General features: G+C 34.7%; 2 protein-coding genes across 3 annotated transcripts in view; one reads left to right on the top strand and one right to left on the bottom strand.

Annotated features, from left to right (window-relative positions):
- LOC143249543 (cell adhesion molecule Dscam1-like) overlaps positions 1-10,487 on the top strand; it is a 78,456-nt gene extending 67,969 nt beyond the window's left edge. Inside the window, exons 23-27 of the mRNA XM_076499569.1 lie at positions 750-905; positions 6,960-7,060; positions 7,371-7,440; positions 8,244-8,363; positions 9,088-10,487. Of these exons, the coding sequence (XP_076355684.1) occupies positions 750-905; positions 6,960-7,060; positions 7,371-7,440; positions 8,244-8,356 (440 nt within the window). The 3' untranslated portion in view covers positions 8,357-8,363; positions 9,088-10,487. The remainder of the gene's footprint in view (positions 1-749; positions 906-6,959; positions 7,061-7,370; positions 7,441-8,243; positions 8,364-9,087) is intronic.
- Positions 10,488-14,726: 4,239 nt separating this feature from the next.
- LOC143249542 (solute carrier family 35 member F3-like) overlaps positions 14,727-25,864 on the bottom strand; it is a 54,634-nt gene continuing 43,496 nt past the window's right edge. For both annotated transcript variants that reach the window (XM_076499567.1, XM_076499568.1), the window contains 6 exons: positions 24,142-24,526; positions 22,432-22,651; positions 21,969-22,097; positions 20,313-20,502; positions 18,759-18,848; positions 14,727-18,611 (listed from right to left, as the gene is read on the bottom strand). In XM_076499567.1, coding sequence (XP_076355682.1) covers positions 18,373-18,611; positions 18,759-18,848; positions 20,313-20,502; positions 21,969-22,097; positions 22,432-22,651; positions 24,142-24,526 — 1,253 coding nt within the window. In that variant the 3' untranslated portion in view covers positions 14,727-18,372. The remainder of the gene's footprint in view (positions 18,612-18,758; positions 18,849-20,312; positions 20,503-21,968; positions 22,098-22,431; positions 22,652-24,141; positions 24,527-25,864) is intronic.

Here is a 25,864-nt window from a genome sequence, read left to right as displayed (position 1 = left end):
TGTTTACACACACACACACAATTGCTTCATATCTAACTACCATTGGTGGGCAGGGCAGAGCTCGAGCACGGATATCCCTATGTGTAGCTTTGTGCTCAACTACAAACAATTCACATGTAACACATGTGGCACTTCACTGGATGTCAGTTCTAGACGTTTGAGAACTTTGCATCAATTATTGTCATAACTAGTTAGGTTTATAAACATTTCGTGCAGTGTGTCTCGTGCCATTTTAATCGTCATCACGCGTGTATAATAAGGCCTGACACGAAATTGTCACGGACGGGTAATTAATTAATTGAATATTTTGTTGATTGAGAGAATTATTAACAAGTTCTAGACGGATTTAGACAATTTTATAACAAAATTAATTCTGTTACAACCAGCCCTGATGAAGCCGCAAAGGCAAAACGTTGGCTGAAGTAAAAATGTTTTTATTATTATCTAGAGATTATATATACTTTTTCTTCTCTAATTTTCATGCCAGAATGATTGATTAGTTCTAAATGCTCATTTTGATAAAACGTGTTAGCATCAAATACTCGAGTTTTAGAAATAATTTACTGGTTGTGTAATTATTTCGTGTGAATATTTAGGAGAATCTATTGAAATTAATTTTTGTGATGTATTGTTTCGGCTTCTATATTCACCAGATCTTTTTTTAAAATCCATCAGTTTACGCATACTGTTTTATTAACGTAGCCGTAAAATCTAAGAAGTAAGTAATTTCATTACATTTCCTGCATCAGAAAGTCAATCCAGGAAATGTAGACAAGTTGATGCTGTCGGAATGGTGGATTTTTATCAGAAAGGAAGGAATGATATCGACTCATCATTAAAGTCGTCGTCGTATTTTTCTCCACCTAGCGGCAAAACCATTAAAATGACGTCCAGTATCCCTCACAGTGAGCTTTTCTGTTTTATTTCATTATTATTAAGCACCTTCTTCATGTTCCAATGTTATTTTTTAAATTTACTTATGTTAATGATCAGTATTGACCTAGACCTTGTATATAATAACAAAACGTTGTCACAGATTTTGTCATAATTAATTTTAGATGAGCGCTGTATCAGTTTTGCTTCTTTGTTTTTGAATTTCGCGCAAAGCTACACGAAGGCTATCTGCGCTTTCCGTCCCTAATTTAACAGTGTAAGACTAGAGGGAAGGTAACTAGTCATCACCACCCACCGCGAACTCTTGAGCTACTTTTTTACCAACGAATAGTGGGATTGACCGTCACATAAATAACGCCCCCACGGCTGAAAAGCCGAGCATGTTCGATGTAACGGAGATTCGAACCCGCGACCCTAGGTTTACGAGTTGAGTGCCTGATATCTAATTGGAAATCCCACCTCTTTCTCAAACTTTATAAGCTAAAGGATCCTATATTAATTCATCTTTTATGTATGTCCACCTAACTTCTACCACAGCTTGCAGGACCAAATCTAAAAGGCGGACTTGGGGTGTCCAGAGAATGTTCTTGTTTATCGTCGTAGTTCCGCCTACTGAGAATATAGGAAGGATTAGAGATCACCTGGAAGGTCATCCAAGTATGATTTGGCCTACGAGTATGTTTTCAGGGTCGCTGAACCAAATTTAGCTCCATATTTTGTGTTTCTGAGCCCCTAGGAATCGTGGGGACGCAATATTTCGCTTTGCATCGAACTGAGGTGGACCAAAAGGCTTCTTATTCTATGAGGTATATCCCCATACCAAGGGAGATTAAATGCACGCGGAAGGTCTCGCAGGCATAATATGATCTGAAAGTAGGTCTTCAGGGTCGTTGAAACCGAATCTTGTATCTAATTTTGTTTTTCTGACCCCATTGTATTCTGTGACGCCATGTTTGAAACTATTCTTACTCTACTGACAAACCAGTGGAACAAAACTTCGAACATGTGTTAAAGTACCATGGTGGATGTCTTTACGAGTATAGACAACCACCTTTCGGTACCTATAAAAGTACCTGAGGACAATGGAGAGCAACTTGATTGGTTCAATGACGCTACTGTAAATCATAAAGGGCCCTTGAACCCAGAAACAGTATTCATGAAGTGAATGTCTTTAGCCATGTCTAATGCGCTCGCGAGTTCTCACTTTCTTTGGGCATGCTTACTAGGTCTTACTTTTTATGGGCATGACTAATATATTCATCAGATCTCAGTTCCCACACTTTTTTTCTGTTAGGCTTTCAAAAAAAGCAATGTTTATTGCAATAACGCAACGTGATAACTGAAATTAGGAAGACATTGATAATTTAAATGCTGGTACAATTCCAGACTCTGTCTAAAACTAGGAGGAAATGCTGCAACTAGCTTTAGACAGTGATTGATCTCCTATCGAACACATCATAACCACATACATATGAAAGTATCTTATCACCATATTTTATGTCATATCAATTTTGTATTTGTACAATACGTGTATAACAGAAATAGGCAACTCTAACGTAATTTTCAGTGAAATTTTTACTGTCACATTACTTCAGCCTACGAAGACTGGTGGGTCGTCAGAAATATTGACACCCTATCTTCGGACAAGAGAGGAACGAAAGTAATAAGTGGTGGTTAAGAAATGGTGGAAGATGAGGCATAGGTACAGCATTGCGATCAGAATGATTTAGTGGCAACGACATGATGTAAAGGTTCAGGAGATAATCAGTCAGAGGTAACAGTTTCTGAGGTGTGGTCAAAGAATGGGAGAGTATCTCATCAAAGATGGGGTTGTATTTAAAGCAGCATTGAACAAGTTTACACACAAAGATGACGTAGGTGCTGGAGGAAGTGGGGTAAGTGATAAGAAAGTATAATTCCTGTGGGACTTAGAAGACGCAGTTAAAGGAAAAAGGTTTAGAGCATGATGCTCTAAAGTTTCCAGGTAATGGTAAAAGGAAGAAGAAGGTATAGCGACGTTACTGTAAGTAATGCGGGATGGACAAAGACTTTATAGAAATATAAAAGAAGCTAGGGATTTAAACTTTAGGATGAATCACAAAGACATTACAGTAAACCTTTTCTATAGGACGTCCAGTTTAGCCTTCAACATAAAATGATGATTAAAGGTAACACAAAAGTTACAGTATTAGAAAAGGCAGTGGGAATGTTCTCAATACGGACATTAAAAACATGAGAGTTACAGCACGAGCGAAATTTGCGTCAAACTGGGCCAAAGAGAATAACTTTGGTTTATTCTGGTTGAAACGTAAATTTCCATTTGGTTAGAAAACAAGTTCCAGTTTTTTGGTGAAACAGTCACAGAAACGCAGGACGAAAATAGCTGTATTATCATAACGTTATAAGAGATAAACTGGAGGCCGAAGGAAGATATATCGGAAACAAAGAAGATGAAAAAAACGGAGCCCTGTGCAACACTCATGACGGAGAACGAGTACCTTTAATTAAAATAGCAGCCTGTCAAGCCGAGAAAAATGAAAAAAATAAAGCATGTTGATCTGAGGTGGTTAAGGCACCACCTGTTTCATAGGAAACAGAAAAAGATAATGTCAAATTCATAGATCAGATCCCAGTACCAAAAGAGTCAAAGGAATGTTCAAAATGAAACGATACTATATATAAAGGCTTAGACTGTGGAAGTGATTCGTAATAAGTCGGAAAGCTTCAGAAGCTGGTCAGGTATATAAATTATATCAGCTGGTGGACGTTAATAAAAGTCGTCGGACAAGGATCCGTCCAAGAGTCTTGCTGTGTACACTGGTTCAACTGATAGGACGATAGGAAACCAAATCAAAGGACGATTTCAGTGACTTGAAAAAATAACAGAAAATCTCCAATCTCTAGGATAAAAACTTGTAAGATAAAAAAAAATGTGTATAGCAATACCAAGAGAGTAAGAAACAGTGATGGGTGTAAGTGAGACTATCCTGGCCAGAGGCAAAGCTCAGATAATAATGTAAAGTAAGTTGGACATCAAAATCTGTGTTAGGTGCACACCGGGGAAGCTCACTAACACAGGTGAAAGAAGACCTGAGAGCTGGCAAAGGAAGGTCTGACATAAGACATATTTCTGTGTGATCATCCACAGCTCAGAGGATGGCGCTGAGGAAGTGAAACTTCGACTCAGAATAGATAGTAAAAGCATTTTTCTTTTAAAGTGTGATAGCAAGAGTCATTCCATCAACTAGAATGGGATAAGAAAAGGATTGATATTGACCAGTCAGTAAGAAACTGAGGAAGAGATAGGTATTTAAAGTACATTGCACAGGTAATACCAAAGATGACACTTTAGCGTTCCAATGAAATTTCTGGCAATGCGATGCAGTAAAGACCACGAAGGTGGCATAAAACAAGAGGAACCTGGAAATGACACTAGTAATGTAGACGTGAGGAGAAACAGTGAAGAACAGCTCTGATATGGTAAGACAACAATAGACAATGATCACAAGACAATGAAGAGGAGGTCAAGTAGGCGTCTACAGGAGAGTGAGCTAATACAGAAGTTCATTCAAAGGTGGCAGTATTAGTAACAGTAAAAAGTTCATGACAGGAAATATGACAATGAATACAAGGTCGGTAGTCAGTCTTATTTGCAACTCGAACATGAATAGACAAATGATCGATCCCATCAGTACAAAGTAGATAAATGAAGGGATGAAATATCAGCAGAAGTAATAATTCAATCAGTAGAAGTACTTGAGATAGAATGGTTTGGAGCAGAAAGAGGCAACAACATTCGACAAGTACTGTTTAACATGATGTAAAAATGTGTTACATCAGTAGCAGTTATTCTACGAAAATTGATATCGGCGAAAATATTGTAGCTGCAAAAAAGATGATCAACAGTTGTGAAGAAGGTAGAAGTTTGATTTGTTTTGAATTTCGCGCAAAGCTACACGAGGGCTATCTGCGCTAGCCATCCCTAATTTAGCAGTGTAAGACTAGAGGGAAGGCAGCTAGTCATCACCACCCACCGCCAACTTTTGGGCTGCTCTTTTACCATTTAATAGTGGGATTGACCGTCACATTATAACGTCCCCACGGCTGATAGGGCAAACATGTTTGGTGTGACTGGGATTAGAACCCGCGACCCTCGAATTACGAGTCGAATGCCTTAATTACCTGGCCATGCCGGGCCGGAAGGTAGAGGAACGCTTGAAAAGGTAAGAACACAGAAAATAAGATAAACCAAGACAATAAGGGAAAGTATTTGGAGGAAGAGTGTGAACACGAAATAGAAGATTAACACGACTGTAAATTGCCACGCCCAAGTGGATAATCACAGATATGAACGTGTAAACTGATAACTTGAATAGAAGAGAGGGCTTAAGAAAGGTTTCATTAAAAATAACACATTTATAGACAGTCTCCTATAGAACAGGAGCAAGCAAAGATTTATTGGTAACAAACAAGCGAACGTTAACGAAGAAAATGTTTAACATCCTGTCCTGACTGGGTCCATGTCCGTTTTGTTCCCATAAATGATGAAAATTAAAATGAAGATTGAGGTCTGAATAGGAAAACTGAAACTCTTTTTTTTTTTTTTCTGCGTGGTTGATGCTGTCCATAATGAATGTGCAATGAAACAAGCCAATATTACACAAGCAAGGTAAGAAAATGCAGAGTATTTTCAGTAGAGGATGTGTGCAAGATATAATTCATCAGGGGTGTAGGGGTATTAGTAGTACTAGTAGGTGCATAAAAGTAGTATCATCAGAAGTAATAGTAAGTTTACCACAATATATTTAAGATGGAGTAGGATGGTCCCCTTGAGATAGGAGGGGAATCCAAATTAGTACAATGGTAAGGAAGGTGAGGCTCTCTACAGCGAGGACAAACAGGTTGATTTTTGTACTGGGCACTGGGGGTGTAATTTTGAAATAAATAATATTTACAATGAAGAGTTTGAGGTGGTAGAGTTCGTGATGATATTGATAATAAAGAAAATGCACCATAGAAAAGAAACTGATTAATAACATCACCAGAATCACCATGTGGGTACAACCTTTGACATTCGGCATGTCTATCTTCCAAGAGTTCGCGAATGATATCTGATACTGTAAGTAGGAGACACACCCTATATAAAATTCATGACAAGAGAGAAGTCCCTTGTGGGGGAGATTTTTGTTTCATGGAGGATGAAAAAGTGACTTAAGAGGAGCTGGGATTCAAAAGCTAGTAAATTTAGTTTTGTTATGAAGAATGTCAAGAATCCGCGCACTGAAAGATTTCACAATAAAACCATCACGAGTGGGTGTTAAGCAATGGATATCAGAACTAGAGCAGTATCTGATGAGTTCACTTAGAAACTAACGAGGAGAATAGAGCATCCGTGGTAGACAGGAGGAAGACTTTGAAGTAAAGAAATGAGACTGTATCTACAGATATAGATGGGGCCACAGGTGTGGAAAGTTCAGATGAATGTTGAGCATGAACAAACTGATGAACTGAAGGAGGCTAACTGCTAGTTCAGGCAGTACAACAACAGTATACAGAGGGGTGACGCAAAAATTGCGGTAACGAAGTTCAAGGACATCATACAAAACGTTGAAGATGATACCAATTATGAGGAGGCTTCTTTGAGTCAGTTGGCAGACGAGAGTGGGTCTAAGCACCTCTTTGAGGCCTTGGTGCTCCAGGGCGAGACGAAGGTGAGGAGGTATAACAGTTGACCACGAGACCTTGGTGAATCAGCAAAAACAAAGTAACAATAATTAGTAAACTTTATAAGTTCGATAAAGAAATAGAAAGGTAAACAGTCAACAACACTATAAGTCGTACAACACCTAATATATTCCTTTCCTTAACATACCTTTTTTTTCTTTAAAGTGTTCTACAGAACATTAAACTCTTAATTGTATAGACTTGTCTTTGTGATCACTTTAAATATTCCAGATACTTTATTCTGAAAGCTGAGAGATACATATAGGATTTATTTTATTTATCAGTTATATTCACTTTATTACTAATTTACGTTTTGAAAAACATTTTGCCACCATTTTAAGGACGTCGTGACGATAACCATGAATACGCTGAGCCTTATGCTGCAGTACCGCCACCTACGTGCATAACAGATGAAGGCTGTCCAACAATGTTAAGTATTGCTGTAAGATGATTTTTAACAATATCAGCGTTATTATAATATTTCAAAAATTCGAGTATAGAATACTCAGTAATATGTATATGATGAAAAATCTCTCTCTGACTGGTGTTTTAATAATAATAATAATAAAAAGGCCAGTTTTGTGACTAAGTAATTCAAATTGCAGTATTATGTTTATAATTGTTATCAAAAACTGTCGACTCTAATAAAAAGTTGCTTAACAGTTGCCTAACATAGAAAAATGAATATATATTATGCATATTGTGACAATAATTTATACGATATTTATCATTATTAATTTTTAATTTCGAAGACAAGGACTGATGGTCCTTATGCCACGATCAAAAGAAGTCCTGTGACATATCTACCACCCATAGGTCAAGGTATGATGCTTTAAGTTACAAAAATAAACGTGCCTATAGTGTAGAACAAGGTTACTAATACAATTCTGTATCTAATGTAGGCCTACTTTGCTAAGACAACTATGCTTTTAATATAGAAATAAGATATCATGACTGTAATACAGAGCTAGTTTTCCATAATAACTACTTCAGTTAAAATAACAACCACGTCTGTAATATAAAGTTATTACGACAGCTACGTCTATAGCGTACAGCTAGGATACCATGATTGTAATGCGGAGCTGAACTATATTATCATGACAATCAGGTTTGTGACGCAGAGCTAGGTTACCATGACAGCCATAACTGTAGAGTAAATATTTGGAGATTGGTTAGCATGAGACATTTCTTTATTGTATAGCTATAGTTGTAATTTTTTTAAAATAATTAATAACTGTTGTTAAAATAGTAACATTTGTTTAAAAATATTTATCCTTCTTGTAAAAAAATATAACTTTTAATGTAGGTTCCAAACTAGAAGTTTGTTATCTTTATTTTATATATATATATAATCAATTAAACTGACGACTTTTTCAAGTTACTAAACCTAATTCCTATAAACTATAAACTGTTTTTTATTTATCTATATTTTGAACTTCAGAAATAAGTTTACCCATAATTCTCTTTTACCTACACTGTGCAGGCAACATCGCCTGATAAAAGTACAAACATTTTTATTGAACAGGTAAAAAAATTCCCAAACTTCAGACTTTGTTTTTAAAATTTATTTAGTAAAGCTCAATTTTTATACTAAAATAATCTAAAAAATATTTAATAACCCTTAGGTATTAAGACTAAATCAGGCCGACAGATGGCACCACCCGAAAGAGTAATAATTTGCAGTAATTCTGGATCTATCCATTCAGGATCAAGTGGAGATAGGCCTAGTAGTATGTGAGAAAGTGGTATGTTATTAATTAAATGTTCAACTCGTAGTGTGTGAATTAATCAAAACAAATCAAATTGGCGTTAGTATACCCATCAAATTTAAAATTAAGGCTATCATACGTTGTATGTTTCATAACCTACTCAAGTAAAAAATTTTACTTACAAGATATGAAACTGGAAAACTCTGTTGTGAATAAACTTTATATATCACTAAATTATATTAAACAGGAATATAAACCTGTGTGACCACGAGAGAGCGCTGAGACCTTACTTTATTTGCATCCGTCCTGCTCACGTATTTTAAATGCAGATTATTTTCTGAGTTGCGTTCTTATACATTTAAATATGGGTCGTCGTAATTATAAACATATCTCTACTATGGAACGTTTTATTTAAAATGAAGTTTTTATCATTATGTGAAAGTTCTCTGATTTTCCAAACGATACGTTTGCTTAACAATAGTATGCTTCAAGCAATGATTTTATGGGTTTCTAATTAATGAATAAACACTATATGTATTTTAAATAATTAGATTAATTAACTGCTCTGTTGTGAAGATGGTGATGATAAAGGATATCTTGACGACCCACAACTTCTAAATTTAGTACTAACTCACTGATATTGAGGGATAATATTATATTTAAAAGAATAAATTATACATAATCTCATATGATTCTTATTGGAAATGGTATGGCCATGTTATTTTTATACTAACATATTATTTTGTTTTTCTTTTCATAGGAATACCCAGTTCTGTTTATTGTGTACATTCCACAAAGATGATTGTTTTTATCTTCCATTTTCTTACCTTTATTTTACGCAAAAAGTACTATGTTATTATTCCTCGCGAAACAAGATATCCGTCCGCTCACCCAAATTCGAAAAAAAAACAAAAAAAACTTTAATATCACTCCAGAACATGAATACGTATTAGGCTTGACGTAAGTAGTTTTGACGGATGTTATATTATTTAGCATAAAAGACGTATATTGACAAACACAGTTTAGTAGAAAATATAATAATATTAATAATTAATGATATATCCTTCTTTTTACCTTTATCTCAAGATGATTTTCTCTTTGTCTATTATTATTGGATTGACTTTTTATTAATTTATTTGAAAATTTCAATGCATTAAAATTAATTTTGTTCTTATATGGTATTTACATCTATTAAAAATCGAAATGACGTAATAAAGATTCGTAATATTTGAGTTTAATGCACACGAGCTTCGTCTTTATTTTTTATATGAACCAACAGTGTTTCTTTTTACATGATTCTAATATGGAATTTTTAATTGTATGTGTGAACTAAAATTGGTTTTATTAGATTTTAATTAATCTAACTGTGACGATGATCTACAACTTAGACTGACGTTAGACCTAACATAAATTTTTTGATTAAGTTAGTAGTAATTTTGTGTTATAGAGTGGTTTTAAAATTAACAAAAAAATCGTTGGACTTCATTTTATATTAAGTTATTAGACTGATCTAATAATGGTTTACATCAATCTGATGTATTAATGATTTTATATTCAATCAATACTAAACTATTATGATTTTTATTGAATCATCATACTGAGTTGATGCTGGATTAATACTAAAGATGATATATACCAGGTAATGGTTTTAAATTATGTCGTTAAGTTGGTGTGATAATGATTTTCAAATCTTAAAGTATGTCAAACATTGCTGTCTCTAGACCATGGGCTAGGGTGACGGTTGCTTTACTTTTAATTTGGTAGTCGAGTTAACTTGTTTAGTTTGCCCTCCACCTATTTTTAGTAGGCAATTTAGCCAATATTTGAACATTTGAATAAAGTTACAATGCAGGACCCGGATCTTCTTGTGACACCTCTTCAAGTGATAAGATAAAGACTTAAACGTAATACAATTTAAAATAAATCCAGTGTGCCTCTGTGGAAAGATTATGGAAAAAAACGTGATAGTTGTGCGCCTTCCCAATAGATGCCACTGTGTAATTGTCATCTTCAACGTATTACCTCGTCCGTAAAGGATCAGATACTTTGTGCTGGCATAAGCAGTTTTATTTACTTAGGATACTGAATGACGTGGCAAATGTTTATTCTAGTCTCTGTGATAAGGAAACATTCGGTGTATTACTTTGTCGTAACAATAAAGCATGATTTAAATGTGCATACTTCTGGTGTATATCATCAATTCTTTTCTTTTGTTAATTACAGTTTTTTTATAAAACGTTTAACACTATAGAAGTTAAGCAATCAAAGGTTGTTTGTATCCATTTCTTAGCAAGAGTTGGTTAGAGGACAAAATAGAACAGAGTACGCTTGGGGAAATAAAAAGAAGTAAAAAAATTGTATGGTTAATGAAAATGTGACCAAAAAGTATTTTAAAAAAGGTTGAATTAAACGGATTTTTCTTGAGGTTCATAGAGCACATGATTAATTAATTTATTCATATATAAAGCACGAAAATACGTACGTCTCTCTGTTTGTCCGTTATCTAACTACTCTTAGGTTGTAGGGCTAACCTCAACCACACTTTATGGAATGATAGTTTGGAACAACAGGCATTTTAATAAGGGTTAACAATACCCTCCACTTCCATTACTGCTGTTATTAAGCATTTGTTATTCTTGATGTAAGTTAACGTTAACTATATTCATAGATGGCGCGACGTCCTTACACTAAAAAAAAATTAAGTTTTCTTTAAGATAACGCACGCACACACAGTGTGGAGGATGGCACACAAACGTCTTATATATCTCGGAGAATACATTAGCATCCTCTATGGAGAAATTCAATGAAAATGACCGTCACTCTTGGAATACCACATAAACTCAGCTGAAGTTTCTCCTCCAAAAGCCGCCATAGGGCTGATATTAAGAAAACCGTTTGTTAAGTTATACCTACTTCCTGCTTTGACCCTTAACCTTTCAATTACAGCCTGTAAGACACTTTTACGGCCAGTTACTGACAATTAATTAATTACGTGAAACAACGTGGATGGAAATTAAGAGCTGGATGTTGAAAATGGTTAACACAAAGTATATCAACCGCCACGACTTTGGCCTCTTCTCACAATGTCACCTTGACCATCGCACAATGTACAGCATGTCTATAGTATATAATATTGAATTCTTAAAGCCTAGATAAAACGTTTGGTAAGGTAATAATGAATACTATAATAACATGATATAAATAAACTGTGTGAAAGTTAGGATTTTTGTGTTGTTCATCATAATACGAGGACCTCAGCTTGTTTGGTCTATAATTGTAATCTTATTAATTTAGATTTTACTCCTTCTTATTTCACATGATGTTAAATGCTGTTTGTGTTACTGAACAGTATGTCATTAGACTGAATTGAATGAATATTTTTTTCACCTGGAGCACACGTATTGGTTAAATACAATGCAATTCGTTCACGTCAGACGACACGGCTTTTAAGGTGTAAAATTAAATATCGCAACAAATCATAACATATTTTAGTTTGCGCACGTGCATATAAATCCTATCAAATAAAGTGTAAGTAATCCTTTATTGTCGTCTACATGTTTCAAAATTCCCTGGTGGCCAGCTGTAAGTTTTAAGCCATACAACGTAAAACCCGATTCTCCACGATGGACAGAAAACTGATACAGCCTTATGTAACTTTGCGCTAATGTATATATACACCTTTCAGCTTCTCCGTAAAACTTCCATGAATAACTTATATGTCTCTTTGTTTAAGCGCAAAGCTACACAATGACTATTCTTGCTGCGTCCATCACACATATCGAGGTCCGGTATGGCTAGGTAGTTAAGGCATGATAAAGGATATCTTGACGACCCACAACTATTAATCCGAGGGTCGCGGGTTCGAATCTCCGTCACACCTAACATGCTCGCTCTTTCAGCTGCGGGAATGTTAAAATATTATGGTCAATTCCACTATTCGTTGATAAAAGAGTAGCCCAAGTGTTGGCGGTGGGTAGTGAAGACTAGCTGCCTTCCCTCTTGTCTTACACTGCTAAATTAGGGACGGCTAGCGCAGATAGCCCTCGTGTAATTTTGCGCGAAATTCAAAACAAACCAAACCACACATATCGAACTTCAAGCTTAACTTTGAGCCACTGGGGAATTCCACGAATGGATTGTGTTGGTTGAAAACTCAATGTTATTTCAGTTACTAATGTAAAATGTAGTCTAGGACGTTAATCTTGATCATTAGATGTTGTTTTTATGCATTTACATATTAGAAATGGTAAGTCCTCTGGTGGGTTTGATTTGTTGTGAATTTCGGAAAAGCTCCACGAGGGCGACCTGCGCTAGCCATCGCTAATTTAGCAGAGTAAGACTAGAGGAAAGGCAGCTAGTTAGCACCACCAACCGCCAACTTTTGCGGTACTCTTTTACCAACAAATAGTTGGATTGGCCGTAACATTATTACGTCTCCACTGCTGAAAGGGCGAACATGTTTGGTGTGACACGGAATCGCACCCCCGACCATCAAGTAACGAGTCCAGCGCCTTAACCACCTAGGCATGCCGGGCCATACTTTATGTAAATCTGTTCTTGTGTTATCAAAGACTGCAGTCTGTTGGTTTTGTTGTTGTTGTTTTTAATCTCTCTGCTTTCTTTGAATTTTTATCAGTACCATCATTTGTATTTTGTCTTTTGTGTTACATATTCAGATATGTCTTTTTTACTCTACTTGCTTGTTATTGTAATTTCTTCCACCTTAGAAAAGTTTAAGTTTTTCCTTGAAAACATTGTTGTTTAACTTAGTTTTTTTACTTTTTTATTACTTTTAATTACAAGAGTTAAATAATGTAGTTCAAGAGTTGTTAGTGGGTACTGTTTTCTAGTTGTGTTTTTTCTGAACTGTCAGTTCAAAAGACCTGGTATAACCTGTCAGTTACGACGCTTGACTCACAATCTGCGTATCGCGGAATCGAAACTCATCGACGAACATGATCGGTTTGGTTTGATTTGAATTTCACGCAAAGCTACACGAGCGCTAGCCGTCCATAATTTAGCAGAGTAAGACTAGAGGAAAGGAAGCTAGTCATCACCATCTACCGCCAACTCTTGGGCTACTCTTTTACCAACGAATAGTAGGATTGACTGTAACATTATAACGTCCCCACAGCTGAAAGGGCGAGCGTGTTTGGTGTGACGGGGATTCGAACCCTTGACCCTCAGATTACGAGTCAAATGCCTTAACCACCTCGCCATGCCGGGCCGAACATAATTGGCCTTTCAGCCGTGAGATTGCTATAACGTTATTGTCTACCCCCACTATTCCTCAGCAGAGTATAAGCTAAGAGTTGGTGGTGGGTAATGTTGGCTTGATGCCTTCTCTACAGTTTATCACTTCAAAATTATATTAGATTATCGTAGGTAGCCCTTGTGTAACTTTGAACAAAGACTTTTTGTTTGTTAACCGAGTTCTTTGGAACTGTATTTTAGGTCATACTGTATTTTTGTGGTAATGTGTCGTGATAAGGTTGTTTTTAGTGCAAAGATCGAATGCAATATTCTTGAAATGTAAGTACGTGTACTTATCGCTGAAACTCTCGTGGACTTAAGAGAAAGTATAAAAAAAAGTAATTTTGATTAAATCTATTAAATATAATGTTTTTCATTTTACTAAATCGAATTAGAATTGTACGTTACTTTTGAAGTACTCTCAGTTGAATTAGCTAGTCATCTATAGCTGTGGTGTGCAAATGTTATGGCGCACCTCTCAAAGGGGAGTGGAGAGTCGATAGGGAGAGCCAGTGCACATTCATAACTGTTGGAGCATGTTAATTATATCGAAAATACAAGTTGAGAAATAAATAGATGCTGAAAATTATCACGAAGATATTACTCTTGTTAATTAATACATTAACAACAACAAACATGGGAGAAATAACGGGGGGTTACAACAAAACATATGATTAGGGTAAGAGGGCAAATGAAAAAGTTCGCGCATCATTGATCTATACCACAAATAATGTATTGCATACTACAATTACATCCAAGAACTGACATTTTCCTGTCGATATTTAACTTGCAATGAGGTAATACATTTGAATGAACATTGGGAAAAAATTAAGAAATTATCATTTATATGTCCAGGTCAACAAAAATTCTCAATTAGCGTTAGATAATTCGATATGCGTGTGTTTTAACAAAATTTAGTAAATGTAATTGATTGAGAAAGTACACTAAACGAAGGGTTGTGGTTATCAAATAAAGGCCTTATCGGAGAAAACAAAAGACAGACCTGAAATGGTGTTTTTAAAGGATTATAATTTTGAATCCGAAGTGGACAAGTTGAAATAAGTGTGGGTGTAAACGTATAGAAGTGTAAGTGATTTTTATTACAAATTTTAAACCTATTGGACAAAAATATAAATACAATAAAAATATAAAGTCAAACTGTATTTATTTTGTAATAATAACTCGCAAAGCTGGTACTTTTTCAAGCCTTTCTGACGTACAAGAATAAAACTACTAGAAGAACAATCAGAACACAGAGTAACTATTAATGATGACGTTCTAACTCTAAATGAATATAACAACTTTTCTAAACCCTAATATCACAACAACAGTCAACAATAATCATACATATGTATACTTTTAAAAAAATAAAAAAACTTGTTCATACTTATAACAGATGATGTGTTTCTATGGTAACATCATGGCCAAACACAATAGGCAGATAAGAGCTTAATATGCCACGTAAATACCACTATTGGAGGAAATTAACTCATTTGATAAAGGGGATATGATGATACGATTTGATTAAGCATAATCAGTAGCAACAAACGAGTTAAAATACGTCCCTGACCATTTTCAAAATCGCATAAAATAGTGGTTTTCACTTTAAGTGCGTAAATCGGCAAAAGTCCACAAAGAAGAAGAAATGTATTCCTCCACTAGGGTAATCTACAGTAGTCGCTAAACGTAAATCATCTCACGTGATACTGGACACATTTTTTCTTCTTTGTGGACTTTTGCCGACTTACGAACTTAAAAGAAAGAAAACTTTAAGGGGACTTTAGTCGCAAAAGGGTTAAAGACTGACCTACTTGTATCCGGCAACAAACGAAGGTTTGAACATTGACGACAAAATCTGTTATTTCCGTCTTGTAAGAAATGTGAACCCCACACGTCGTAAAATCTTTAGAATGTTCAGTTTCACGGCTTTTTTCATTCCCATTACTTTGTTGTCATGATGTTACTTGAGTATTTGGAGAACATGACCACTGTGTTGGTACAATAATTCACAGTTAATGTGCAGAAAACAAAGGCTCGGGTGGCTTAAGTGGAAGTTGGATAGCAAAGCAATAAAATAACACAAATAATTTGAACTTTTTTCAGACTGTTCTGTGTATGCGTTAAATTAAAGTAACAAATACTTGATCTTACAAAACTGAATCGTTTCGTACTTGTACGGTTTCTTCGAAGCTTCATTTGTTTATTTGCTAGGGTTTTTTGACAAGGCTGTATCTCTTGATTCACGTCTAATAACGTTTAGTTCACTTTGAAGCTACTCTTTTTTAACAGTTTAATTTTTCATGTTACTTTATTTTTTTATCGTCTTGGCTGGTAATCTTATTACACTATATTTTTTATCTGTAATCTATAGAAATTGAATATTTCTGTATGTTATCATAATTATTCACATTTTATTATTAATTAGAAATTCGTTAATAAGTTGCAGTTCGTTGTAAAGTTAGCCACTCTGTTGTGTAGCTATTGTTAGATTGATTTGTTTGGAATTTCACGCAAAGCTGCACGAGGACTATCTGCGCTAGCCATCCCTAATTTAGCAGTGTAAGACTAGAGGGAAGGCAACTAGTTATCACCACCCACCGCCAACTCTTGAGCTACTCTTTTACCAACGAATAGTGGGATTGGCCGTAACATTATAGCGCCCCCACGGCTGAAAGGGCATGTGTGATGTGACAGGAATTCGAACCCGCGACCCTCGGATTACAAGTCGAGTGCTTTAATCATCTGGCCTTGCAGGACCGTATCATTAGATAATCTACAGAATTTAAAATTTCTTGATGACGAGAAACCCACTTGAAATAAAAAATGTATCTCAGAACGGCTGTTATGGATATTAACACTTTTATTGATAAGAAGAGAACAACGTTTCGACCTTCTTAAATCTTCATGTTAAGAAAGAGAGAGTTTGAATGTGACCGTTGACGGACACATGTCTTAGGGACGAGAGTATAAACGGGTACGGGATTGTAGGGGGCGTTGCAGGTGGATGTTTGGTTATTAAGTTGTTCTCTCCTTATCAATAAAAGTGTTAGTATCCTTACCAGCCGTTCTGAGAGTTTAAAATTTGTTTTTCCTAGTAACTGTATAGGTCACGACCTATATAAGGGAGTGATACTTTATAAATATAATTTTTTTTAATAGTATAAGTAATATCATACTTCTAATTGCTGGCCACAGTTCTTCAAATGATGAATTCAACACAACTTCCCTTTTCTTATACATGAGAAACAATGGAAAAAAACTTTGCAAATTTGCTTTTTAAATTATGGACCAGCTACACTCGGAAAAGATCGTTGAATACTACCATGAACTTTGTTTTCTGAACAAGAGGATAGCCATTCACTTATAAAATAATATTAGTTTTCAACTTATCACATGAATTGCCCTCCGCTAGTACAGCTTTAAGTCTACGGATTTACAACGCTAAAATTAGGGGTTCGATTTCCCTCGGTAAGCTCAGCAGATAGCCCGATATGGCTTTGCTATAAGAAAACACACACACACACATCACATGAGTTATTATTTTCACAGAGTTAACGACCAACCGCTATTTCTCCCGCTGTTACAGTTTACTAAATACTTACTAATTATGTAACGTTTCATAACTTCTGATGTGAAGTTTTCTCAGCAATCATCTCTCGGTAGGTTAGTGGTAAGTTTAAGGTCTTACAACGTTAAAATCCGAGGTTTCTTTCCCTTCAATGCATGGACAGAGCGAAGATAGCTCATGGTCTAACTTTGTGCTAAGACAATAATCGTTTTTTTAAAGCAGTTTAGGATCCTTTTCAAAACTAGGACTTTAATAGAATGCTTGTTTGTTCAATAGAAAGATTTCTGGGATTTTACGAGTAAGAAACTCTGGACGATATTGCTATCAACCAAGTGAGACAGAGCTTTATTGTTTGAGAGTCGCCAATATACGGTAGTGTTGTAACTGAAGTTTTAGTGCAGTTATCACCTATAGGTGATTTTTCTACCACTATAATTAATAAGGGTACTTTAGTTGCTCTATGGAACTTTCCCATTACAAAATGTACTGGAAAGTTACTAATAAACTGCCAATAAAAAATGGAGTAATTCATAAGCTTATCTTTCCTCAAATATTAATTGAAATTGTTGCAGTAGGAAGTGATTACAAGAGTACGTGTATAGATGTATTAGATTACTTTGAATATGAAAATTTTAAAATCTTAATTATTTCAAAACATCCTTACATTTACTCATTGAAACTTAATGTAGGAACATTGTCAAAAACGTTAGACTTGACTTGATGTCAAGTGTGTTTCTCAGAATAGGATTTCACTTTTGTTTATCCTAGAAAAAAACAAGCTATAGATTATTACTTTTCTTAGCTCAAAACGCTGCCTGAACGAGAATAATTATATTATCTGCTTACAAAATTAATGGAAGTTGGTGGAAAATAGTTTTAAAAGAAAAGTCTTTCTCGTTTTTCTTACTCTAGTTATACAATCAAGAACAGTAAAAAATCGGAAAGATATTCAAATATTAGTTTTTGTTTACTATCTATGGAAAGTTTACGCAATAAAAATTCTCAATTACCTTTCCTACAAATTCAATATAGGAAGAATTCTTACTGTTTTATCAGTTTTCCAAAGGTAAGATGACCATTGGAAGTCTTCCGCCATCTTGAATAGAAAGGCGGTTAGTGTCAGTGACAGTCACATTGTTACTCTATGAACAAGGTTTTTACTTTGAAATGCGTAAGACGGTACGGGCCGATTGAAATTTCCAATAATCCTGTATCATATCTAATTTATTTCACGTGTCCACTTGGTGTTCTCAGGCGTGATCTTCTACCCGTGCAGGTATCCATCTCAGAATCTTTTCCGTTTTTTTTATTCTTATAGGTTCTCTTTCGCATTCTCAACAGCCTGCTAAGGTAATCTGGCCAGTTACTTGGCAGGAGAACTAGTAAAAAACCGATATTTATTAGAAGAACGCCGGCCAATTTCATACCCCTAAACACAACTCCGTAAACCTGGACATCTATTGCTGAAAAAAAAAAAATATATATATATATATATAAACATTTGGGAAATTTCAAGAAGTTTCGAAATTTTAAAATCAGGTTATAGCTAAGTAACGCTATATGAAGTTTAAAATGAATTGATTTATTTGTAGTAGTACTTAGGAACTAACCTGCAGATGCTGGAACTGCTAAGACTACTCCAAGTGTCAGAAACAGTTCATACGTCCACAAGATTCCAAAATTCCCCAACAGATTGGCCACTAGTAAAAACAAATAAACTGTGTTGGATTTCATATTTTGAATTTCTCGGTTTATTTTCACGAGAGTAACAGTTTATAGTATATGCCGCGTCAGCGTGTGTACTTAAAAAGAAATGCTCGGAGGAGAAAACAGAAAATTTGTTTATCCAGATGTTCTCATTCTTAAATGTTATGTGTCACAGCCCTGGTTGACGCACGCTCCAGTGAAAGAACTTTTAAGCTTTTATTTGAAGATATATATTTAAAAAAGCATTATGGGTAGTTTAGGAACTAGACTACGCTTGAAATAATACTTAAGTAGTGTAAATGAGAACGAACTCCAATATTTCAATCATCTACCAGTTTAAATAAATACCAAAGAATGCCACTAGGTAGCACTTTAAATAAACTAAATAAATTATCGCAATACAATATTCACCAATGTTGGTTTTGGTTTTACATGTAAATGCAATGTTGAAACGTGGTTCTATGTGTCTTTCTATTTATCCTGATTCACGTGTTTCTCTTTTAAAGCATCAGCTAGTCACATATTTATGTAAGCTTTAATTAACAGATAATAAGTCCCATATCTTTAGATTTTTATTAAACATCGACTTTTTCTCTATAATTATATGTCAGTAGAAACAGAAGGAGAAAAATATGCCACATTTTCCGCATGCACACAGTTAGACACCTTTCTTTTTTATATCCCCCCAGGAAACTCAGCTGTAAGTCTGAGGTTTTATACTGTTAAAATCAGGTTTTGATGAGATGAGCAGAACACATATAGCCAATTACGTATTTTTGCGCTTAACAACAAATATATAAACAATCTTTCTTATGTTCCCCCAAGTTGGTGTAGCATTTAATGTAGGGATTTACAACGTCAAAACTACGTTTCGATACCTGCAGTGTTCCCATTATGTGGGTTTGTGCTTTTTTTCTTATAGAAGTACCATTACTGATAAAACAATGGAGTATAATTCCAGAAAACTAGCTTTACATATAATTTGTTTTGTTTTTGAATTTCATGTAAAGCTACTCAAGGGCTATCTGCACTAGCCATCCCTAATTTAACAATGTAAGACCATAAGGAAGGCAGCTAGTCATCACCACTCACCGCCAATTTTTGGGCTACTCTTTTACCAACGAATAATGGGATTGTCCGTCACATTATAACGCCCTCACGACTGAAAGAGCGAGCATATTTGGTGCGAGGGGGATTCGAACCCGCGACCCTCAGATTACAAGTCGAACGCCTTAACACACCTGGCCATGCCGGGCACTTTTACATATAAAATAATAAGACATAATCTGTGCCAAGTAAGAGAAACTTAACGAAAGCAAGAAAAAGGTATTTTAAAATTGACCCTGTCTGACATGATTTAACGTCACCTAGCAACGAGCATGGGAATTAGCTCTGAAAGTTGACCACTTGTCCTGCAATATCACGTCATATACAGCAGTAAGAGGTGTTACACTTACCCAATGAGAGGAATGCAGCGCCACCTATCAAAGACCATGGGAGCTGATTCCAAAATATTGTTTCGGCATGGGTGAAGTATAAAGTAACGACGAGGGGCCACATTAGAAAAGCATTGAATAAACCAATGAGAGTGAAAAACAACGAAAGCTGACCAAATGTCACTTCGCCAATGAACTTCTTGAAAAAGACCTAATAGCAAAACATGAAACAAATCAATATATTTATATGTATATATACAATAATGTAACGTAAAGTGAAACTTGTCATTTCTGGTGGTCTTTAGTTACTGTTATACAATGGATCATGAATAATTTAGTATTTCTTCCTTGAGATTTCCAATCACATATTCCCAAATCAATACAAGATCAACATAAGTCAGTTCTCTAAAAAAACTGCTCAAATTCGTGAATTTACGCGAAACCTTTAACTTACGATGGCAAACGCCACGTTTTAAAGTATTTAATGTATATTCGAACACAACACGCGGCGCTTTAAGCCATTACTATTTGTTAAAGAGCATAAATACATAATGTGAAGGTCTTAAATATTTTGGTACGCGACATTCTTTAAGAATTTAAAATATGTTGTGACGTAACTTGTTTCAAATGCCAGATGTATTTTAGAACGTATAATGCCTCAGTTGCTCGAACTGTGTTGAAATGCAATATGTTTCATTCATCTAAAGTAGGCTGAAAGTTTTCTTATTTAAGTGCTTCAAAAATGCTGTAATGCTACGATTTTGGTCGTATTGAGGCACCCTTCTTCACTTACGTAACGTCTATTGGGATATAACGTCTTTCAATCGCTTTCCGTTTGTTCAAATACATCTGTCCTCAAAGGCTTAAAGTGTGCTAGACGTTAGCTGAGGTAAGTTTGTGAGGATCCTATCTTAAAAGATCCTGTCGTTGAACAACTGTGAGAGTTACTGTAATAAATTACGCTGAGAAAAGGCGTGGTGTATTTTAAACGACAGTTTTGCCTTAGGCGTTAACCCTAATGTCCAAGCAGACCTCGAAGTACATTTTGATTTGGGAAAGTGGTCTTCGATATTGATTGAGGTGGAGTTTGAAAGGTATGAAACAAAAAACAACAATAATTAAGACACAGGAATAATGTTAAAGTTTACTTTCGACGTTGTTTCCAAGCGCTGTTACTAAGCTAACCAAATAGTTTAAATATCGCTATATATATTTCATTTCTGAAAAAAAACAAAAAACACAACTGATAACTTCATATCGTATATTTCTCTTGTATGTGAATGACGCCCTCTGTTAATAGCAATGTGCATGTCCTTTTGGGAGTAAATGCTTTGATCTTTCAAAAATGTTCCCTGGTGGGACAGCGATTAGTCTTCGGATTTACAGCGCTAAAATTAGGAGTTCGATTTCCCTCGGTGGACACAGCAGATCGCCGAAAGTGGCTTTGCTGTAAGAAACACATACTTTGAAAGATAAATTTTGACATAACGTAAAGTGGGTTAATTAAAAATAATAATAACATATCCGAATAGCGACTTATCCTTCGTCACATCATCGTCTGTTATCGGAGGGTTCAGTGATTCTATAATTAATTATTTGGTTATAGTTGTAGTTATTTTGTTTTCAAACACTGAGTGTTGCAATATGTTAAATTATTATGTAGTTGGTTTCGCTTACCTTGTACACAGCCGAACCAGCGGCCGATGCTGATGCTAGAATAACGCCACCTAGTGTTAACGTTCTAGATGCGCCATCCATGTAAGCCAAGAGTGCGATACCTGTGTTACACAGGATTACAGCCACAATCTGGAAGAAAATTTAAACACAAATAGAAATTAAACAGCAAAACATGTACAAACAACGAAGTAAGGATACAAATGTATAAGTAACACAAATTAACAGCAAAAACGAGTACGATACTTATTGTTTTATCAAATGTGGATGGGACATCTTGTTATCTGAATTATCAACCAAAGTTCAACGTTATAATGAATCAGGTTCTAGCACAGGTTAAAAAGTATGTGGGGGATTAAAACCAGTTCCTTAAGACGTAATCCTGTATTTTTAAATTTCGATAATGATGAAATTATGATTAAAAAGCAAACCAAACTGGTCAGAGATATATTTACTAGACACTAACCCTAATTCCCACAAACTGCTCATGTAACACAACCCAAGAAAGCAAGTAGACAAAAGAGACGTTGGAAGAATATAAAGCCATAACGTCAGTAGTGTCAAGGATTCTAAGCGAGTAGATAAACATATAGTTCGTGATGACCCACAACAAGCAGAACAATCCACAACGTCCAAGAAACTGGACAACAGTGAAGCCTTTCTCTCTAAATCCTTGGACGCAGCCTCTGGAAAAAGAAACAAAGAAAAATAATTCACATTCATATATATATATATCTTGGTTATTGTTGGTACACTGTCTGTAAAATAAATGACTATTTACATTGCTACATAATTGTAGTGTCTAATTGTTGTACACTGTCGGTAAAATAAGTAATAACTATTTACATTGCTATATAATTGTAGTGACTAATTGTTGTACACTGTCTGTAAAATAAATAACCATTTACATTGCTATATAATTATAGTGTCTAATTGTTGGTACACTGTCTGTAAAATAAATAAATATTTACATTGCTATGTAATAGTAGCGACTAATTGTTGTACACTGTCGGTAAAATAAGTAATAACTATTTACATTGCTATGTAATTGCAGCGACTAATTGTTGTACACTGTCGGTAAAATAAGTAATAACTATTTACATTGCTATATAATTGTAGTGACTAATTGTTGTACACTGTCTGTAAAATAAATAACCTTTTACATTGCTATATAATTGTGGTGACTAATTGTTGTACACTGTAAAATAAATATCTATTTACATTGCTATATAATTGTAGTGACTAATTGTTGTACACTGTCTGTAAAATATTAGGTTGAGGAATAATTCGTGAGCGTTTTTAAATAATTTCATTCAAGCATTACATGCAAGACTATACAATACTTCAATGCATGAACACATTACACCCAAAACATTTATTATGATACTTTATTTCATTTAATACCTAGGTATATAGTATGCATTGTTGTAAACGAAATTGCAAGACATTAAATGCGAAAAGCAGATGGTGTCGAAAATGCTCGATTTTGTCCACTTGACATTCCATTTAATGAGCTGAAAATGAAAGCAAAAATTAAAGACATATGAAAATCAAACACACCATCTATTAGAGCAAAAAATTATCTACCAAATGACATGAAATATTTTGCGAAAGCGTTTCATTTATGAATATATTTTTTTAACTTGAAAAACGCTCACGAATTATTCCTCAACCCAATATATAACTATTTACATTGCTATATAATTGTAGTGACTAATTGTTGGTACGCAGTATAAAATAATTGTTGCCAATTATGGATATACGACCAATGAGCAAAATGCGAAAAAAAATTATACTGTAAGAGTTGTAATAAATCGTAGTTTAGTGTTAGACTCTCTTTATATTGAAAGTACAAATGTCATAGTTTTAATAAGCTTATCAGTATTAGTTAAGTAGTATCATAGGTTACTATAGTATATCTGTTTACACTAGTGTTTTAACTTACCATAGTACACTAACTTATTATAGTGTTTTAAGTTAGTGTAGTATTTTAGCTTATTATAGTTTTTAATTTACTGTGGTGTTCTAGCTTACAATAGTATTATAGCTTACTGCTGTAGCTAAGCTCACAGCCGTGTTTGAACGTGCTGTTGTGTTTAAGCATATTAAAGTATTTCAACTTACCACAGTATTTCAGCTAAAAGTAATATTTAATTTTACAGTAGTGTTAGCTTACTGCAGTATTTTCTTGCACGTAGTTGGTTCTCTTCGTGAGGAAATTCTTGCTCCCAGATAAAGTGGAAAGAAAAAGGAATTGCACATGGTGCAGAACCAAGTGGTAAAGAATGGTGCATCATAGGAAGATGACGTTATCGTTGGTGCACGTGCTGTAGCAGAACTGCCCTGCTCACCAGCACCAAGACTTGAAGAATTTCGTACTAACATTCGGATATGGACGTTACTTTCGTATGTGGATTTGAGCAGGTGAGCCACCCCTACCCAGCAAGTGGCCAATAAAATCATCAGAAAAATTCCAATGCCGATCATCCGTGTTTGTTCAGTTAAACACTTACGTCTCGCTATGTCGTTTTGAGGTTGATTTTCAATATCACCAGGATCTTCTGTTTAAAAGAAAACTAAGGTAACTGGTTTCATAAAAGTAATATTTTGAATATATCTGTTAAAAGAATGAAACACTTGTACTATTATTAACACTTAATAAAAACAATACAAAATATTCAGTAGCCGCAACAATTGAAATTCTTTTGTTCAAAACTTGAGTAAAGTAATGTATGAAACCATTTTATCTATTTTTTTTCAAGCAGTATTTTCGTGCGCCACCAATAACAAGCGTGAGGTGCGCGTGTACCGTATTCGTTTTTATTACTCACCAGTATCTCTACCAGCTTAGCCTAAAATTAAAATTATTTTACACAGGATTAAAGTAAGTTAACCTATAAAACCTTAGATGTGGTCAAATGTATCAGTCGAAAAGGTTTGACCTCCGGAGTCCTCAACTGTAATCAGATGTGACATCAGTGAAGAAATGACAAAGATAAAATTTTGGACTTGAAAAATGCAGTGCCATTATACGAGTCGTGGCTAAAAAACACAACTATCGGTATGTTTAAATTATATATAGTTTACAAAATACAAGAAACATTGTGAAAATATAATAAACTCCTTCCTATGTTTAACAAGTTTATATATTTGAACTGTATTTTTACTATAAATGTGTTCATATACTTATTATTACGTTTTTAACGCTATATTCTACACTTGCATCAAACCCGTAATATTACATAATTAGTGTTATTTACTGCGCAATTTGCGTGCCTGACACTGTTATTGTATTACACATATAACACATAAATAAAGCAATATGTACGGTAATTGCTTTACACACGCGATACAATAACTTGTATAGTGTGAGAGAAGGTTCAGACGAAGAAAAGTGTACATTGTTAATACCGTGTTTCTCCGAAAATAAGACAGGGCTTATATTAATTTTCACTCCAAAATATGACACTAGGGCTTATTTTCGGGGGATGTCTTATTTTAATATATTAAAAAAATGAAGTTACAAAGTAAAACTATTAAACTAACCATTTAAAATAAACTATTATTAAACTATTAAACTAACTGATTAATACTTAAACAAACTAATTAACTAACTATTAAACTAATTAATAAATTATTTTTTTTATTTCTTTCCTCTTCCTGCCACTCTTAACTAGGGCTTATTTTAAGGGTAGGGCTTATATTAAAACTATCCCCAAAAATCACACTAGGTCTTATTTTATGGGTAGGTCTTATTATCGGAGAAACACGGTAGTTTATTATTGTTAATACCAAGCAACACAACGGGCTATCTTGTTCTAGCTGCCACAAGTTTCGAAACCCGATTTTTACATACTTCTGCTGCGCCACTGAATGGCCATCATTAATGGACCGTATCT

The sequence above is a fragment of the Tachypleus tridentatus genome, chromosome 4 (assembly GCF_004210375.1).
Source record: "Tachypleus tridentatus isolate NWPU-2018 chromosome 4, ASM421037v1, whole genome shotgun sequence".
NCBI classification, from domain to species: Eukaryota; Metazoa; Arthropoda; class Merostomata; order Xiphosura; family Limulidae; genus Tachypleus; species Tachypleus tridentatus.
Note: the sequence above shows the minus strand (reverse complement) of the source record. Positions and strands in the feature narration are given on the sequence as shown.